At 41.9% G+C, this 16,869-nt stretch overlaps 1 protein-coding gene across 2 annotated transcripts in view; it reads right to left on the bottom strand.

Moving 5' to 3' along the window:
* Positions 1-16,869, bottom strand: part of DUSP29 (dual specificity phosphatase 29) — a 53,890-nt gene that overhangs the window by 7,091 nt on the left and 29,930 nt on the right. For both annotated transcript variants that reach the window (XM_042018629.1, XM_042018628.1), the window contains exons 2-3: positions 13,547-13,760; positions 3,418-3,638 (exon numbers count right to left, since the gene is read on the bottom strand). In XM_042018629.1, coding sequence (XP_041874563.1) covers positions 3,418-3,638; positions 13,547-13,731 — 406 coding nt within the window. In that variant the 5' untranslated portion in view covers positions 13,732-13,760. The remainder of the gene's footprint in view (positions 1-3,417; positions 3,639-13,546; positions 13,761-16,869) is intronic.

Here is a 16,869-nt window from a genome sequence, read left to right as displayed (position 1 = left end):
GTGGGTGGCAAATGCAGGAGATTTAGGAGAAAATGTAGTTTCATATTGTGTTAACAAAGGCAAAAAATGGCTGTACCATTTTCTGAAATGTCCACTGGTTTAAAGAAAAGGAAGTCTGTCCTCTGCTGTGTGTGAATAGTCAAGAGCCAACTGCCTGTTACAGCAGAACACTTGACACTCTTCTGCAGAGCCATGTCCCTTCTGTATTATTTTGTAGTCTCTTCCATTCTAACATAAGGACCACTCTGAACCCTCATTCCCTTAAAGGGAGTCTGCTCTTGCAGTCTTGGATTCTGACCATTTATATCTTCAAGGTGTGCCAGAATTTGCAGTATCAGTGTACAGAGACAGAGATCTGCTGGGTGGTGACAGGTCTCTGAAATACTTCATTCACTTGACTTGGGTTTGTGTTTCTTGAAAATTTGTCTAGATGCAGCCCTCCGTTTCAAGAGTTAGATGGAGCCATGAATGTTGATGTGTCTTTGGTCAACTGCCTCAGGTCCTTGTATCTGTCTCATAAGCTTCTTCCCACTTTGTTTTCTTTTAAAATCTCTCTTCAGTGTATTTTTCCCCTGACATTTTAATATGAAGTGAAAATGCCGTTCCCCTCTATTCTGCATTCTGAGGAACTAAAATTCCAAAGGAATGAGTATTAAATCTGTAGCTTAGTAGGAAACCAAAAAACTTCTTAAAATAATATCTTCCTTTCATGTTACACAGCCCTCACTGATAAAAATTCTGTTCTATGGTCTGAATTGCATGTTTTGAGAAAACTTTATTCACAGCTGAATGACAGCAAGCATAATTGTGATCCATTAGAGTTTGCCTCTAAAACTTACTCTTATAACTATTCTTACGTCCATCAGCCCATGCTTAAACCCTGCAAATACAGTTCTGATCGGGGAGTTTCTTCACCATCATGAAGATTTTGGATGCTAAATCAGAATTAGGACTGTTTTGACAGCATCCAAATTGCCAAGCTTTCTGGTCTGTTTCAGAGAGGGTCTTCCTCATTAGAATGACAGCTTGTTTCAACAGCATTGACTATTGAACGTTTTCCCAGCAAAAATCATTATATGAAGACATGTATTCAATTAATTTGATCCTTTGGCTGAAGGTCATACCCCAGATACAGCCAGAATGTGATAAAGCCAGAGTAAATTCATTAATACCTACATTCTGGTCACACAAGCTGAAGCTTTTTTCTTTTACCCCTTTCCCTCTCTGCATTTGCTCAGTTCTAATACAAAGCAGCAAAGCAATGTAAAGGTGTTACTGGTCAGAAGTATTTATCACCACACACTAAAGTCCCATGTCACTATCACTGGAGATGGGTGCTTCGTTACTTCATACAAAACCCTGTTTAGGAATTTGGATGTTGTCAGTCAAGAAGGTGCCCACAAAACAGCCTGTTCATTTGGCACTTGAAATGCAGAACACATTTCTGCACTAGATGTGCATTCACAAATGAAGCATTTATATTGTTGGAGGAGAGCACTAGTTACCTCTAGTCTTTTCTTCCATAAGAGGCATCAGTCCACACTTCAGTCTAGCCTCTGGAGTCATTCTGTAAATGTGTATTGGAAAGCTATTGTCATGCTTTAAACCTCAGTGTCTTCCTGGGCCATGCATAGTGTCTTTATGCATATCTCTGGCTGGGATAAGAGGTGTACATGTACATTTTACTTTTCCCTCATGAGAAAGTTAAGAGCTTGCTCTTTTTCTTCATGAGTGTTACAGTAGTTCTTTATTTTATTGGTCTTCATCAGAAAAGATCCTAGCTAACCTGTTTAAAAGCCATGTGAATGTGGCAGAAATTACTACAGCTACAGAAATCACTGCAATTTGTAGTATCTACTTGAGTGCAGATTTTTTTTTTTTTTTTTTTTTTTTGGTTTGTACTTCACCCAGTCACTCTTCAATTTGGTTTTGTGTTCCAGTGCTGGGCTGGTGCTTGATACTGTCTCAGAACTTCCTGGACTTTTGATGTGGTTTTGAAACAAAAAGGTTAATACTCCCCCCATCTCATCCTTTCCTTTTACAATATTTATTGGGATGCAAGGCTTTTTTCTTGCCCTTGCTGCTTCCCTTGTGCTTGTTTCTTTACTTCAGTACAGCAGACTAAAGTCTTACAGGAACAGGAGGGTGGTGGGAATGAGGAAGTCTGCATTTCTTATTCCAGCTACTCCAGTCTGCCACTGACCTCTGGCCTCCAGCCATGGCTAGACACGGGTGTGTGTTAGTTATCCTCTCCTTTCCAAAGGCAGTGCTTCAGACACACTTTTTTGAAATGCTGGGAACCTTTCTTCATAAGCATGTAAGCTCCTGAAGCAGTTTCTCCTGCTATTAGGACTTTGATTTTTAAAACTGATCTGCTTTCAAGGTTTTCTCCCAAGCAAGGGAAGGGACTGTTGTGTGGACTGTACTTGCTGAAAGGGTAAAATTGTAAAGACTTGGCTGGCTATTGGAAGCAAGTCAGGTAGTAACTGCCTGCAGCTGAGCTAGACAGCCAAGAACAGAAGCTGACACAAGGCTAGAAACTTAGTATCTGACCCTCTGATATTAAGGTCTCTATAGGTCAGCAGGAAAGTCATAAGTTTCTCAACTGGTTTCTGGTAAAATATCCTGCTGAGATTTTTTTTTAAAAGTATGTGGGGTAAAAGAGTAGGAGTAATATTGAAAGTCAGTGTGAGGCCTAGGCTGTAGCACTTCACATCAGTGTAAAGCTTTCTGATAGAACACTGCTGGAGATCAGCAAATAATGAATTGTAGTAATCAAGCTGAGAAATTACAAACACTTTAATGAAATGTTTCTAGATTACTTCTGTCAGAGCTGTATCAGTTCCCTGCTGCTTGGAGGATGGCAGAGAGATAAATGTTATAGGTTGGGGTAGATCTGATGGTCAAGTAGGAAGGGTGGTTTCTATATTTATATAGAGAACCTAATGCTGCAGTGCATGGAGCTGTGGAATGACAGCATGGAATATCTGAGACCACTTGTGTTCTACTCCCACCACTCTGCAACTAATATTCATTAAACCTTTCTTGATAGGGATTAATCAGGAAAAGGATGAAAAGACAGCTAATTCATGGCACCTATGCAATGTCCAGTTGTCTCTGATGTGTTTATGAAGGAGTCAAAACAACAACAAAAGATCTGTGTCATACAGGACCCCTTGATAGGAGCTGTGATGAGAACTTTGATAAAAGTGGTAAGGGGCTCTTGGGGTGGTATTACTGAGAAGGGTCCTAATTATATCTTCTCTTAAACTGGTTCCCCACTACTAGTTTTATATGCTCTGTTAAACTGTATTGGACTTGTTTCATTCCCAAAAGGTTAAATGCCATGGAATTATGCTTTTACTCAGATGGAGTAAATGTTATACTGGCTTGAACCATTTTCAGCACCCTCCTTACTTCTTTCATCCTGAAGTGCATTATCAATGAATTTGGAAGCTGAGTAAAAGAACTGGCTGAGGTTGAAAGTGGGGAGATCATCTGCTTCCACTCCATGGTACTCCACACTCATGTTGCTGTAATATTCTGGTCCCGTGTCCACGTTGCGCTGCCCTTGGGCTGCGTTGAGGATGTGGGTGAATCCTGCCTTCTCAAGGCTGTAGCGATCCAATGCAGTTTTTCTGGTAAAACAAGAGCTGTCATGTAAGTCAAGAAACTTCTTATTCAAGAATAGAAAATAAATTTAAGAAAACCTCTGACTTGGTATGTTCTAAATGTTAGTGAAACTGATAATGCTTTAGCAATGCATCATTTACCATTTTAAGGATCTTAAGATATTGTCATTCAGTTTGGAGTTGTCATTCTTTTTGGATTTCCTAATTATCTCCCCCAGGTCCTTAGAGCATGTTTAATATGAATTTATTTTCCTGTTACCTTTGTAACATAGGCAATAGTGGCTTCTATCCATCTTGTACAAGAAGAAACTTGAGATACAGAAAGAAATAGAAGGAATTATTTAAAGCCAGAAAAGGGAATCAGTGGCAGAACTTGAAATAGGATCCATGACTGCTGTTTTCCCCCTCTGTCCCTTAACTGAAACTTATCGAAAGTTAAAAAGTTAGTTTCTTTGATGTGATCAAATGATATTGCAGAACTAATAAAAGAGTCAGTAATATGTGAGTAGTGAAGTCATCTGGGATTCAAAAATGCAGCTCTTCTTCCCCAAAAGAAGTTACTGAGTTTTTCTCCATTTCTTAAAAAAATACATAAACAAAATTTAAAAAGACCCACCCTTCTGTGAATACAACTTCTATCACAACTCTATTTTAGTGTCATGTTTGGTCAAACCAGAGGCCTAAAGCAAAAAGAACTAGATATGGAAATTGGATATTAGCCTTCAGAGGAAGCTGTAAGTCATATATTTAGCCAAATGTTCTCATTTGTTATTGTCCCCTCTTCCCTTGGATGAGGGAAGTCACACAGGAGAGGAAAACTTAGATTTGTATGCTCAATACCCACTGTAGGTGCTTGCCAACAGGACGAAATTCCAAAAAAATGCGGAGTTTGTGGCCAGGCATGTGAAAACTGTTTTTTCTTCCACTACAGAAAGCTTTTAGTTTGGGAAAGTTTTGTTTTGAAAAAGCTGTCAAGTTTCACTAGTGACTAGAAAATCTACAAAGCTTTTTACAAAAAGAAAAAATGGCATAGGCTTTATTCTGCTAATATATTTTCACATAAATACTGCATGATGTAAAAAAGCTTTTCCCAGTCAAAAGTACCTCTCTTCATGAATGTTTCCTGAACACTTCCATGTGTAAATGTAGCTGCTGTCACACAGGACATTGTGGTGGGCTACCTGTTGAGTTTTGTAATTCTAGTGGTGACAGCCCAGAATAGCTTGAAGCTGACTGCCTTTCCAACCTCTAAGCCAAAACCCCCCTCTGAGCAGTCAAGAACCTCATGATTAGAGCATTCAACTGGGATATGGATACTGAAGGTTTTACTTATGCTTGCTCTTAATTTAAATTAAATCCATGATTATTGGATGTTCTGAGTAGATACTGCCCTGCAGAAATTCCTTTCTGGTCAGGAATGATAATGTCTTGATACTAGTGGTATTTTTGCCATGAAATAATGTCACACATCCCCTATACAATAATGTAAAAAGTAAATAAAAGCTTCATTTAGCGTGGTGATGCCTACCTAATAAGATCAGTAGACTCTGGAGGACAGAGAAGCAGCAGCATCCTGCTGCTAGGGCTGTGAGTTGCCACCTTCACCTCATGTTAAATAATGCTTACTCTTTCCCTTTGTGTTCTTATAGCAGTGACTGACTGAGAAAGACTTTCCTTTTTCTCCCTCCTTTTAGGAGGTTTGTGCCTTAGGATTCCCTTCAGGTGTGTATGCTGTGTATGTACACATTGCCAGCAAAGACACTTCAGTCCTCTACTGAAAGGATGGAGAGTGCTTAAAATAAAAGAGGTTAAATGTCCTGGCTGAACGGTAAGGGTGCAGTGAATAACGACTACTCTTCATTTTGATGTCCTTGAGGTGAGCTACAGTTGCTGCTTTCAAATTAAGTCTGTCTTTGTTTTACCTCCCTGATGCTGGAACAGAGAAAATGTGTTTTTCATTCATCAAACTTGGGCCCAAAGCATCTGTCCTACAAACTATGTAAGACTGAGGGCTTCAGGTCAGAGATCCATGCACAAGGAGAACCCTTGCAAGTGGAGATCTACATGGTGAGCAGGAAGTAGGACTGCAGAGTGGTTAGGGTCAGTAGCAAAACAAAGTTTTTGATGGACCATAGATACTATCACACTTTGGCTTCTGCAAGCACTGCTCAGGCTACTAAATAGCATGAGAATTAAATTATCAAGTTGTTCTGAGCAAGGACAACGTCAAACAATAGGTTACAGTCATTAACATTTGACACTTGTATTTATATGAAATCAAATTTTCCTGTTTCCTTGATTGGAGATTGCCTTTTGACACAGTGGGTGCAACTAATGCATTTTTCTGACTGTCACACAGCCTCGTTCTGTTTCCTAGGATCTGCTTTTGCAATGTTGGGTGGCCTCAGTTTTCCAATATGTATTCAGAAAGAAGGGATACTGTCTTTCAGTAACTTACATAAGCAGTTGGCTCAGCCTGGCCAAGTTCCTGTGAACTTCCCGTTCCATCTCCCAGTCTTGCCTGTAGCTGCATTCTGGGAATTTGAGGCCCAGGATGGAATTAATCCTCCTCTTTTGTATTTAATCAGTTCAATCATTTTGCATCACAAATGCATTAGCTGTTGTTTTGCCCTTGACCTGTTGGAGGTTGGGAATATGCACATTGTTACTCTGTTTGCTCCATTTGTTTCCTGACTTGGGCTGGAAATGGACTCGGAAGCAGCAATGTGTCAACCTTGAATGGTGTTGAAAAAACTCGTTATAAATGCTCAGATGTCACTAAATCACCTTCTGTGAAATAACTTTTTTTTAACAGCAAATTACAAGTGTACCAAGGAAATACTTGCGAAGTTTTCTACTCCAGTGTCTTTGGCACAAAAGAATTTATGCTCTGTTTTCCTCAATGCTTGGGCTGGGCTGACTTTAAAATGTTATCTGCTTTCTAATTGTGCTTGATATGCAAACTGATTTGGCAATACCCTTGGGACTGAATGGAACTTTATCCAATGGAATTGTTTTCTTTGTAATATAGATGCATATTTTCTTTTTTCCTACTGACATTGCTAATCTGAAAAACTTCAAGAAAACAAATGCTCAGTGCTGATCCCTCAAATCTGTTAAGTTCTCCACATTTTCACTGGAATAGCTGTCACTCAAACGGTGTGTAGGTGTTGTAGAACCTGTCAGTGGAAGTAAGACCTAAAATACTTGCCCTAAGTGGAGCAGGGTCAGTACAGGTCCTGTGGCCATGTGGCTTTTGCATCTGCAGGCTGAGCTATTGCATACAGTCTGTAAAGAGGATGTCAGGCACTTTTCTTAGAGCAGATACCCTGGGTACTTTTATCTATGGAAAGCTTTTCCTAAGGTTCCTCATATATAATGTTGTGTGGAGATATGAAGAAACAGTTGTTGTGTAATAGAAAATAGAGTTCACTGGACTGCAAGAGGTATGTGCCTTGGGCTTTGGAATCTGCATCTTTTGAAGAAAGCTGAAGTGACACTTAGTCTTTTTCGAGAGCAAGAGTGCTTGGTTTCAAACCTAATATGGAGATTAGAAAGTACTTTAGCTCTTTCGTCTTTCTTTCCATCCCCCCAGTCTTACACTCAATAATTATATTTTCATAAGAGATTTCCCTACTGTTCTTTGAAAATTTTTCCCCTTTTTTCTTCCTCATAAAATCTTTCCCTAAAATCTAGGCGAAGAGCCCAGCTGGACCACCACTTGTCATACTGGCTCAGGTTTATCTGCTTCTTACCTCCTGTCAGCCAGTGCTTTGTACTTTGATCATGAACATTACCAGGCAGAGATAGCCTGTGCTGAGACTCTGACACTGCCATAGTGTAGGCAGTTAAACTGGGGGTCATGCTGGGTTTGGAAGCAGGTTGGTTGCCAGCTAGCAGAGCAAGAAACAGCCTGGTAAGGCCTCACATGGGGGACCTGTGTGCCTGTAAATGGAAATGTTACTGGGCCCCTCAACATGTTTGCTTGGACTGCCCGTAGCCAGCAGTGAGCTCTGGCTTTGTGGGAAGGACTGGCTTGCTTTCCACCCTCAGCTGAGTCTGCAGTGTAGATGCTGTTGTGAAAGCATTCCTGTGTCTGTACACTGTAACCAGAGCCTGTGGGGTTTGTTGTGTTTCATCATGCATGATACTTCTGATTACACCCCAAGGAGAAGGGAATGCTCTTGGTCTGCAAGGATGCAGTTTTTACCATGCCTGAGGTATCAGTATTTTAGAGGAAAGGGAGGAATAAATCAGGCATAAATATCTGAAAATATCTGATTGGTTGAGGTTACTAACAGCACAGGGTTGTTCAGGGGTATATGAATCCTATACCTTATTGGAGGATTTGTAACTCTATTTCTAATTCACTTTTGACTAGAAAAGGCATCGTTTTTTTCCTTGTCGTTGGCTCACTACCAGAGTGTAATAGTCAAGCTAACAACATTCTTCTTTTCCCCTCTTCAGGTGCTACTGTTTCCTATAAATTGCAATTAATACTTCCATTTTGGCGATTATGGTTGCATTTTAAATAGTCATTGTAAAGATGAGTTTGCTACGAATGCCAGTGTAGGTGAAGCTGTAAGCACTTGGCTACTCTTGCAATTGTTTTCATCTTGTACATCTCCACCATCTGTGCTATTAGCACTTGATTTCCTTTTACATGGTGCAACTGTGGTCTCCAGTGTCTGCCTTGAATGTGAAGTGTGGCACTGGGAGACAACAGTGAAAATTTCAGTGTAATTCAGTTTAGTAAGAGATGACCTGGGCAGATTGGTCCCATGTAAAAGCTCATCAGCTCTTCAGTTCAGAGCACATAAACTTATGCTAAAAGTTAAGTATACCCAGAAGTCCTTTTCTCTATGTTAAGCAAAAGCTCAGTGCTTTGCTGAATCAGACCTTGCCTTTACTGTAGGGCAGATGGACTCATAAACATGTTTTTAAAGCTCTGAGGCAAGGGGGAGTACTTTGATGTGGGAATCCCACCTCAATGGTGAAAATTGGAGATAAAATCACTTTCACATATGGATATATTGATACTAACAGACTCACCAAAACGGGAAACTGACCCAGACAAAAGTGTCATCCATTTTCAGATGGTTCCCAAAAGACTATTTACCTCTCTTGCGTTGTGCAAGGGCAAGTAGAGGGCTTGTCTGAGACTTTAACTGTGCCTGCTGTCAGTTTTAAGGCTAAGTTTCATAGGGTTAATAGCAAGTGCTGCAGCAAACCCTGCCTTCTTCTGGAAGCAACAATGTAAGCAGTTACAACATGAAAAAGAATGCTTTCTTTCAGGTTGCTGTCTCCAGTGTACCAAATCCCCTCTCTCTCTTTTCAAAAATACTATCATAACAAGCTTTAGTCCCAGCTGATTTTGTTAGAAAGTTGCCCCAATCAATGGAATTAGAAGAGAGGGGAAAAGAATTTGCAGGCACTGCAGCCTGCACCTTCACATGCAGTATTAAGTTTATTGAAAGCAGTTAACAAAAGGAAGATATGGCGGCTCATGAGGAAAGCACAAGTACACCTAAAAGGAAGGGAAGTAATTATCCAAAATACCTCAGGAGGGTATGGGCAGAGCAACTCCCAGGTAAGTCAGCACCTTACAGCTGATACTGCTTAACCAGATGACTTGCTGTGTTTATCAACTTTAAGTAGAACCAAGTCTCTTAAACTTCATGCAAAGGTTGTGCAATGGAAACACGTTTCAGTATAGACTGTTAAAGCCACGGATTGATGTGACCCAGATTGACAAAACACAAAGAAATCTGAGGCAACATGTTACTAGGAGAGGAATCATCTCTCTCAAACTTTTCCATTTTCTTAAGTGCTAAAGGAAAGCTCAACGCAGGATGGTAATTTACCAGATGGTCAGTGTCAGAAAGAAGCTTGCTGAATATAGGCAATATTGACACTTTCTTAAGAAAATCTGGCAGTTCTCCCTCCTGAGGAGAGATGCTGAGAATTTCCAATAATACTGACCCAATTTTCTTTGGTAACTCCGGCACTGAGGGAGTCTAGAGATAGCGTAGCATTGTATCCCCTTTTCCTTCTGAGGTGTTGCTCCATTTCTCTGGGTACCTCCTGTTCAGTGTGAATTAAAAGAATTTTTAGGTACCACTGAAAATACTGAACAGGATCATCAGAATATGGGATAGAAAAAGATTTAGTAGTTCATTTTCCTCTAGCCCAAAATGGTGGATGTAGTTTTTGTAAGTGATACAACCTAGACAGAGGAAATAGCGCTCTGCTTTCTACACACCAAGGGCACCAAGCACACATGCTGTACTCAGTCAGTTTCTGGTCTTAACTTCAGTCACTCATCAAATGTTAGAAATCACTGGTAGACAGAGATGTTATACAAGGAAGTGTTACTTGTCTTGGAAACCATTGGAGCGTTGAAGTTTACTGTCCAGTGTTAAAGATCTGATTTTCTGGATTGTTAAACTGCTGTTACAATTGGCAGATTCTCATTCTACCCAAGTTGAAACTATGTCCTCAAGAGTGTTGTTATAATCTAAATCTGCATTTGCTTCTATTTTTATATGATTAATACTGGTGTAGATGCTAGGAGTTCGTAATGCTAAACGGTGGGAGGTAGCTGTTTTCTAGCCTGAGTGAGTCCCATCTGTTTTCTTCTAGGTTAGTGTAAATTGTCTTTTTACTTAGTCACTTGGAAAAAGCAATACTGTATTGCTTCTCTGCAGAAAGGTAAAAGGAGAGAATGAGTTTTAGTTAAGCATATATTTAGTGTTTAGCTATTGATCTTAATTATCATGCACTCCAAATTGTAGGTTTGAGTTACGTGTTTTCCTTACCTGCATTAGTTCTGAAGACCACGAGCCATGGCACAGCACAGGCAGAGACCACAGCTTTTCTAAATTGCAAGCTCAGTTCAGCTGCATACCCAGAAAATTATTTTTCATACTTGACTTGTAAAGAATTACATTTCAGAAGATTTTTTTCTCTGGTAATAGTTTGACAACACGGCAAGACCTGAGATTGTGATCAGGCCTTAAAGACTAATGAGATCTAGTGGATGTTTAAGAGGAAAACAAATTGGGAGGCCTTTGTCTTCAGCTGAAATATTCTTTGAACATCAGAAATGCAGAACCCTAAACATCATCTCAGGTAATAAGGCCATCACTGAAGAACTACAAGTAGAAACTACAAGATGAGTAACTGGCAGAGACTTTCCATGTGATCCAGGTGAACTAAGCAGGTTTGGGATTAGCCAGTAAAACTGCCTGTGCAAGCAAACAGGTGGCCAGTGAAAAAAAGGAGAAAGACAAGGCTGCTTTCTATCCCTTTAGAAGACCTCTAAATATGAGGAGGATACATGCAAACAATAATCCTGGTAGCAATTGAATCAAAATCTTGGCCAAGTGTGTTTTATGCCTATCACTGGGCTGTGTCATACAAGTTCCAGTATCTGGTCTTTCAAAGCCCTTGGAACTTGCTGGGGGAAAAATTCAATTGGAGCTGAACACAGCATGTTATATTTTGAGGCTTTGATTATTCTGGCTCTGACAGGCTCATAGAGATTTCATTGCCTCTGGGCAACATCTGCAGTGAAGCCTTGTAACAAAAGGATGGAGTGGCCTCACAGGGCTCCTTGATAGCCTGTATTGCCTTAGAAGGAAGATGTGATTACGTAGTCAGGGTAATTAATTAGCATTTCCATAAGCAGTCACAAGTCCTGTTAACCTTGTAAATGCAGGAGGCAGGAATGAAGCACAGATGTGGAGGCTCTGAAGATAAACTCTGCATGTGTGTGTTCATTTGATTTTGTTGATGAGTTCCACCAAATTCTTTCAAGATCAACCTTAATTTAGCATGGCTTCAGATGCAAATACACCCAACATCTGTTCATGGCTTGTGGCATCTCTTTGGCCACCAGTTCTAATGCAAGATCTTAAAACAATACAAAAACCCTGCCACACTGAGGGGGTAAGCTGTTAGTCAGGAGTAAGATATGGAGCTGGCTCCAGCAAAGATATAGAGGTCTGTGGACTTTGCCTATTTCAAAGCAAATTTTAGTTATGGTAGTGAAAGGCTGCATCTTGCCTGCAGACCAGTTCTCCTCTCAGATTTTCTGCCGTGTCAAGTTTGCCCTAACCTGGCTGACAATAGTTGTTCTCCTTTAGGGAATCACATTTTCTGGTGAAGTTTTATTTCTGTTCCCCCCCACCTGCTCCTCACTTGTTTTTCTTTCTCCATTGGTTTTCTCATTCTTTTGTCTTGTCATGTGGGAGACTTGTTTTCCCTTGAAGCACTGTTGGTTTTCCTCCTGACTTAAGACCAGTCCCCTGCAGAAACACACTGCCCAGCATAAGGGGGTGTAGCTCTATGTACCTCTCAAGAAGCTTGTATTTCCGTTCCTCTGGTTAATGTGTATGAAGTGCCAGGTGTGTGCTGTATTCAGAGTCATGCCTTCTAGCTTTTACTAAATTACAAGGTGTAAGAAGCCACTGCTATAGGAAGATTACAGGAAAGAGTCAGTGACTGCTGTCCTGGGCTGAGAGACTCACTTCTTGTGTGGTTAGAACCCTTTGTTCAGCAGGCACATTTAGTGCTTCATCACAGAGATTAGAGGGAAATTCTTCTAACAACTTCATTCAGAATAATTCTGCTGGTGATTCTAAACAATGAAGTAGGAAATAAATGCCAGAAGAGGCTGTTCTCTGTGGTGAATCTTGAGTTAGAAATATCTAACAGGAGGGGCAGGGTCAGATATGGATAGAAAAACTTAACCCTCTTTTCTTTTGTTCCTGAATCATTTGGACAGGCTGTTCCCATGGCTTAGTTTTTTTATCCCACACCACACACACACACACACTCTCCCACCCTCATCTCTAGAAGTGGGAGCCCTGGCTTGGTTCAAGACCAGAACTCTTGTGTCTTTCTGTTGCCTCTGGCGCCACAGAAGTAATTGGTGGATGATATTAGGAGTCTTGTAACTTTCAAAGCTGTATATCTTTCCTCTTTTATAAGCTGGCAACAGATGAATTTTAGGACCTTTTAAAAAATTATTGAGAACTTTGGAGCCAGTGGGGCTCCTACTTGTGTCTTTCAGTGATGATGTAAAAAATAAATGTCATGTTAGTGAAGGGTGTAGAGGAAAATGGGAATTGGACCAATAATGCCAAAGGGGTAAGAAAAGCTCTCTTGCTCCGCTCAGGGCTTGGGTTGGGGGGTTTTCTGATGGCATATCTCCTGCTGCAGCAGTCATCTCTGCTTCCTGGAATAGGCTGTTTCTAGTTTAGTCCTGTGCTCAGCAGAACCAAGTCTGTTTTGTGGGTTTGGTTTTTTTCCAAATCACACTTGGTCTGATCAGTGAGACACATCTCTACAGCTTTGCCTTCCTCAGGGTTCTGTTTGCTTTAATCTCTTGAGCAATTTGGAAATGCAGAGTGTTCCATGTACACAAGCACAGGCTTGGAAATGCAAAAATACCACTGCATGGTGAGCTGTCTCTTCAGTCACTTTTCAAGAATTACATTTTTGGCCTAAACCATCCTAAGGTGTAGCCAACACATCTAGGCCATGCTCTTCTGTGAGTGTAACTGTGGAATGACTTCCACTCACAGATAAATGACAAATTTCTCCTTGAAATGAACCATTTAAAAATAGATCATGATGGGCTTCAACCTCTGCAGCCTACACCGGTGCCACAGCCAGTGCTGTCGCTCTGTCTTTACCAGCAGACCCAGCTGCACTTACTCTGTGCTTTCCTGAAGCAGCAGTAACAGTCAGGGCCACGCTGGGCTCTGATTGCTCTGTAGAACTCTGGCATCTGCCAGTGGTTTCGAACACTTTGCTCTGTCAGTGAGCTGTGTTTAGTAGAGCTTGGTCATCCCCTATGTAGAGATGTATGGGGTATACTTATTGTCAGGGGTACTGTGTACACTTACTCGTCTCCTATGTAGAGGTTGGGCCAGACTTCATTGACGTGCGTGTACTTTGGGCATCCCTTCCAGAAGAGCCGCTCCAGTTCAAATGCACCTGGGGTACAATAGTCCTCATCAGGATCTACTTTGACTGCTGTGTATGCATTTTTCTTCCCAGCATTCCAGCTTCCTGATGACATCTTGTCCATGGAGTAGTGCTCTCAGGATGTGCAAGAAACTGGAATGCAACCAAAACAGAACATTAACCCAAGGAAGCACAAAGCAAGTGACTCTTGCTCCAGCTGTGGGATCCTGGGAACAGCGCAGACCAGGTGTGATTGAGCATTGCACAAGACAGGTGAACCTGTTCTGTGGCAAACACAGACTTGCACCTGGATTTCTGCCTCTCCTGAATGAGGTGAAGAATATGTCGTTGGATGAGCTCACCAGCAGTGGGAACAAAACCCAAAGGTTTGTGATTATTGAAATTCAGCCTCTGCCAGGAATTTGTTTCCTGAAAAATCCACTAGTAAAACTTTGGTAGGTTTAGCAGCCTAGGGATCTAAAGCACCTAGGGGAACTGAGTGCAAATTTAAGTTATTGGGGTTTTTTATCATTAACTAAGACTCTCCTAAAGGCTTGTCCTTTGTGATTTTCAGCAATGTAGGGAGATGAAATGTGTCTATCCAAGCAAATGTTGCATGTACCGTTCTACTCTCTTCTACTTGTCTTTTTCCTGTGTTGCCAGTTGCAGATTCCCTATCTGCTGTATCTCCCTGTGGGCTCTGTTTTGGTTTCTCCTCCTGGGCTCTCTGATGTCTCAGGGTAGCAGTTGCTCATGTCTCTTATTCCCTTGAAGGGAGAAGTTGAACCCTGTGGTTCTGAAAGAGACTTGTAACAACATGTGGAGTTGGGCTTGATCTTATGAACTGTGCAAGTAGAGCCTGCCAAAAATCCACCTTTCTTACAGGCAGTGAACCCTGTAGTTGCTCCCAAAATTGTTTTTTGTGTTGCTTGCTGAATGTTTGTGTCCTTTTAATTCTAAAAATCTGGCTAATGCCTTCATGCGGCTATTGTAGAGCTCTCCTGAAAGCAGGATGTCCATTTTTCACTGACATCCCACGTACCCATGGGGTTTGTTTGCTCAGTTTGGGCTCTTTTGTGCCTGTCATGTTCTGTTTCTCTACAAAGCTTGAAAAAGCCAAATGACTCCTGTTTTCTGACTCCAAAGCTGTGTAAGATTGTGGAGTCCGTTTTTGTTTGGCAAGTGTACACCTTTGTTCAAAAATTGGCCTGCTTTCACTGGCAAGGGGATCTATCTTTCAGCCAAGCTTCTTAAAACATAATGATGATGTTTAGCTAAGTGGTCCTCTCTTGAGATTTTTAAAGGGCTCTGAGAATTCCAGCTTGTAGCAAATTTACTTTGGGATTGTCTTGCACGCCTATGTGTAGTACCTAGTCCCATCTCTCTGCCCCAGTAGCCAGGCCCTGGGAGAGCCTTTTTCCTTCCCATGCCAGAATTATGCTAATTCTACATGCAGACTCAGCAGTGTGTAGATGATATTTGTCTGTCAGAGATACTAATCTAAGACAATCTGAGTTGGGAGTGATTAGGCTGTTATCTAGAACTTGATAAGAACTGCTATTTGTCTAGTAGGGAATTATCTTAACTGAGAGCCTGTTGCCTTGATGCTGAAGGACTGACTACTTTTATTCATGGCTCCATAAAATGGGGTGGAGGAAAGGAAGGGAAGAAGAGAAAGCAATGTAATCAGTAATCACAGTTGGTGGCCACAGTGCATTGATTTGTTACACCTCAGAACAGGGTAATTACATCTGCAAATAATAGTCTGTGGTACTGGAACACCGGCACAGTTTGAAGCTTGGTTAACATTCTGAAAACTCGACCACTGCTGAGAAATCTTTGTTTCTGTCTGTCCTGGGAAGCCATATGCTCCCTGAACTTTCAAGTACACTATGTTCTTTTATGCCTTGCCAATGTTATCTGCTGTGGGGATTTCTAAATTGAATTAGAGCACAGGAGAGCATCGGTTGAAATTCCTCTAATAAAACATGCATTTCAGATTTGACTCTACACTATGTAAGAAGTAACAGAACTTAACTAGGAGGAGGGGAAAGTGGGCAAAAGGGCTGGTTGGCTACTTAAACTCTGGAAATAATTGTCACGAAGCATTTGGTTGGGGGCAAGAAGGGCTTATGTCTTCCCAGGAATCAAAGATGTCTAACCTGATCTCGTATTAGATGTTCTATGTACACCAAACAGAGCTCCAGGAAGACTATTCCCTAGGCCAGCCCTCTTGGAATTAAAAGAGAAAAGTAGATTGGATTTTTTTGGAGTGGTTTTTCTTAATGCTGTTGTGGGTATAAGGGATGAATGTTTAGCACAAGCCCAGGCAGGGAAAGCTCAGATGTCTTTGGCAGACTTAATGAGGAGAGGAGACCATCTCTTGCAGAGCATTCACCCAGTGCAGTCAGATGGCAGCCAGATTGCAGGGTTACCTCTGTACAGGCTTGTTGGAGCAGGCTCCCACCCCTTGTGGTGCTTCATTTGGGCTATAGATGAGTTAGTGCAGGCTGAATGATGTACCAGTACTGTGCCAGCTTGGCAGTCACTTTGTGGCACTGCACTGTGTTGGAGACACACAACCTTAGATCACAGAATAGTCTGAGTTGGAATGGAACTACAAGGATCATTAGGTGAATGGCCCACATGGAGATTGTGAGCCTGGCATTATTAGCACCTTGCTCTGACCAACTGAGCTAATCCCAGGGTCATTTAGAAGCTCTCTGGAATAGGGACTGTCCTTTTGTCCTTTGCATAAAGAACTCTGCACCCTGCTTGCTTCTGGAAGTGCTGCTTCAGGAGAGCCTTTTTATTTCATGGGGGAGGGATGAAAAGTCAGCTGGCTGTGGACTGCCCTTGTCCCAGAGGGGTTCTCCCCAGCAGGAAGGTTTGAGCCCAGCTTCACGGCACAGTGAGGAACAGAACCCCGTATCTGGGGCCAGGAGTTCCCTCCCAGTGAGGCAGGGCAGTCTGCGGCCCATCCCGCTCTTTCCCTGCGCCCAAAGCACAGCTTCCTTCTCGCTCTGCTGGCCTGTGCCAAGGCCAGGCCGTGGGAGCTGATGTGACATGCCCGTTCCCTCTCTGTGACACCCATGGTGGCTGGCTGGACCCGGGGGTGGGCCCTGCAGGTGCTCAAGCTGGCGAGATTGTGACTGCTGAGCCCAACATCCTGCGGGTTCTGCCACTCGATCCAGCGTGTGCACGGAACACTGAACTGCCAGCGCTCCCCAGTTCTGCCGTCATGGACTTAAGGGTATTATCA

The sequence above is a fragment of the Corvus kubaryi genome, unplaced genomic scaffold, assembly GCF_017639235.1.
Source record: "Corvus kubaryi isolate FWS band 111438036 unplaced genomic scaffold, C.kubaryi_AGA036_p1.0 138, whole genome shotgun sequence".
NCBI classification, from domain to species: Eukaryota; Metazoa; Chordata; class Aves; order Passeriformes; family Corvidae; genus Corvus; species Corvus kubaryi.
Note: the sequence above shows the minus strand (reverse complement) of the source record. Positions and strands in the feature narration are given on the sequence as shown.